Source organism: Salvelinus alpinus, chromosome 2 (genome assembly GCF_045679555.1).
Source record: "Salvelinus alpinus chromosome 2, SLU_Salpinus.1, whole genome shotgun sequence".
NCBI classification, from domain to species: domain Eukaryota; kingdom Metazoa; phylum Chordata; class Actinopteri; order Salmoniformes; family Salmonidae; genus Salvelinus; species Salvelinus alpinus.
This window is the reverse complement of record NC_092087.1, coordinates 128,399,224-128,402,299: the sequence shown is the minus strand read 5'-3', so window position 1 is coordinate 128,402,299 and position 3,076 is coordinate 128,399,224. Positions and strand designations below refer to the sequence as shown.

The 3,076-nt window shown below is 38.9% G+C and overlaps 1 protein-coding gene across 1 annotated transcript; it reads left to right on the top strand.

Moving 5' to 3' along the window:
• The first annotated feature begins 300 nt into the window (after positions 1 to 300).
• On the top strand, positions 301 to 2,067 carry LOC139551714 (uncharacterized). The gene is made up of 5 exons (XM_071362992.1): positions 301 to 489; positions 730 to 1,080; positions 1,246 to 1,306; positions 1,425 to 1,466; positions 1,708 to 2,067. The coding sequence occupies exons 1-5, from the start codon at positions 309 to 311 to the stop codon at positions 1,772 to 1,774; spliced, it is 702 nt and encodes a 233-aa protein (XP_071219093.1). The 5' UTR covers positions 301 to 308; the 3' UTR covers positions 1,775 to 2,067.
• The last annotated feature ends 1,009 nt before the right edge of the window (positions 2,068 to 3,076 follow it).

The window sequence follows — 3,076 nt, the reverse complement described above, 5'->3', positions numbered from 1 at the left end:
GTGTCACATATTTAACAAAGGAAAACCCTTTGTGATACCATCGAATTGCAGTTTTTAACACATTTCTCTAGAGGCCTGAATCGAATGGTGAAACACAACACTGGGTGGATCTTTGGTACATTTAGGTAGTCCTTTGACCCATTTTAGTAAGCCAGCTGTATTGCCTTACCTTGGATAAAAAAAAATAAAAAGACAAGAACGAGTCTTAGTCAAAGGTCACTCTCAAGGGGCTAAGGCGCCAAGAGTATATCTACTGTGCAACTCTCGTCTTCCCCCTCACAATTGAGGAAAGACCAGACAGAGACAACATGAAGATGCTGATGTTGCTGGTGTTGGCTGTAGCAGTCTTGATGGTTCCCAGTCTGTCTGAGGGACGGATCCTCTCCAAATGTGAGCTGAAGAGCTTATTGGAGGAGGCGGCCTTCAAATTCAACCTGACTGAGAAAGCCAGAGAGAATTATCTGACAAACAAGGACTTTGTGGCTAAAAGTAAGTTACATTACATAACCCAATGATTTTTTTCATTCAACAATCAGAAACAATCTCTTAAATGCTATGGGCTGGTTTCACGGAACACGGATTAAGCCTAGTCCTGGACTAAGAGACATTTCTCGAGATTCTTAATTGAAATGGCTTCTTATTCCAAGACTAGGCTAAATCTGTGTATGGGAAATCGGCCCCTAGGAGTCCGATTGTAAAGTAACTCTCAATTGTCATTGCCTCTTCCAGTCGTCTGCCACGTAGAGAAGGCCACAGGTTTCAACACCAGTTTTGTGACTCCTTGGAGGGACGATGATGGCCCTGATGACAGCCCTACTAAGGATGATAACCGCCCGACCCGTCCTACCCACCCTGAGCACCCTCCTAGGAGGGGTAAGAGACACGCTGGGGATTCTCACGGGGATTCATCCAGCGCTGAAAGCCATCAGTTCAGCTCGTCAAAAGAAGACTCCAGTGAAGAAGAGACCAGCGAAGAAGAGACCACGTGGACTCTCTACGGCTTGTTTCAGCTGAGCGATCATGTGATCTGTGCCAACGGCTCCACTCCGTCTCTGAACCTTTGCCAGATGAACTGCAGTGGTGAGTTCAATAAATTTGACCTATCGAAACGAAATATGACAAATAACACAACAAGATCATTAATAGAGTAGTTGGATGTTAGATTTGATCTTGAGTTTGGTTTTATTAAAATGGCTTGTATGAGAGTCAGTGGTGTATCTCTGTTGTGCTCTTTTTTCTCTCAAGATTTGATTGACGACGACATAAGTGACGACTTGGACTGTGTGGAGACAATCAAACAGACAGTGTAAGTGTTTGGTTTTGAGGTTGATGCTTTTTCTACATTTTCTTATTGTGTTAATATACTGTGTGCAAGTGCAGCAATTCTTACTAACTTTTGGATTGTCCTTTTTTCGTTTAAACAGGGAAAGTGGGCCTGGTGATCATAAAATGGCTCTAATGAGAATGTAAGTACGCAAATGCAAAATGTGTGTTTTAAATTTTAAACAGAAATCTATTTTATTTCCATCATGTTGTGTTGTAATTGGTTGGCATTCAATGTTTAAACGTGTGAAAAATGATATTAGAATGTCACTTTAGGATGTCCTTTAGTGATTTTTTTGCGAGCACATCTAGGGGTGTAACTGAACATGGAAATGTAAATGCTTTCTGATGTAATTATTAATATTGTTTTAATGATCCTTATAGGTTTAAGCAGCTCTTCCAGAAGGAATGTGTCATGACGGTTGCCTCTAGCTACTTCTCCGAGTGTTGAATGAGAAGCTATGTAAGATGATGACCCCCCCCCAAAGTGTATTTCGCATACTAATCGCTCACTCTCTAAACAATACATTGAGTTACATAGGGTGAATTTACACAGGCAGCTCAATTCTAAGCTTTTGCCCAATTATTAACCAATTGCAAAAAAAAGACCAATGCCAAAAGATCATAATTGAGCTTCCTGTGTAAATGTAGCCATAATGTGTAACAATTAGTTCTCATCAGCCTCATTTTCACAAAGTACACCAAAATAGAATGTACGTAGAAAGAATAAAGTTTAACAGTATATTTCTTTGGTTTGTTTAATTATCATTTGTTGTTGTTGTTGTGAACACCTGCACCTACTTTTAAATGCAATTGGGATAAATATATAGCAGGTTAAAGCCAGGCATACCTTGGATTAAACACTGGGATAAACTAAACAGGAAGAGGGTTTACTTCCGCCCAAAATCTGTTCACGAAAATAAGACCATGATGTGAGGAATTTTTGTATGGAAGTCAATGAGAGTGTCAAATTTGACCAACAAAAAATGTCATTACTAATTTGCTACGTGAGACTTACAGTGGATATCATAAGTATTCACCAACCATAGATTTTTTTTTAATTGTGTTGCATTACAAAGTGGGATTGAAAATGATTTATTTGTGATTTTTTTGTCATTGATCTAAAAAAAGGACTCCATAATGTCAAAGTGAAAAGAAAATTCTACAGTTTACAAATGAACTATTCACGCCCTATGTTTAGGAAAGCCTAAATTAGTTCAGGAGTACAATTTGGTTTAACAAATCACATAACAATTTACATCAACTCACTACCCGTTCCTCTGTCCCTCATACATACAACATCTGTAAGGTCCCTAAGTCAAGTACTGAATTTCAAGCACAGATTAAACTACAAAGACCAGGGAGCTTTTCAAAAGCCTCATAAATATTGGTAGATGGGTAACAACAATTCAGACATTGAATATCTCTTTAAGCATGGTCAAGTTAATAATTATTCTGTGGATGATGTATTAAACCACCCAGATACAACAAAGATACAATCTTCCTTCTGAACTGAGCTGCAAGACAAGAAGGAAACTGCTCAGGGATGTTACCATGAGGCCATTGGTGATTTTAAAACAGCTACAGAGTTCAATGGCTGTCGTGGGAGAAAACTGAGGATGGATCAACAACATTGTAGTTACTCCACAATAATGACCTAATTAAAATCAAATCAAAGTTATTTGTCACATGCGCCAAATACAACAGGTGTAGGACCTTACTTACAGGCGCTGTTTACTTACAGGCGCTAACC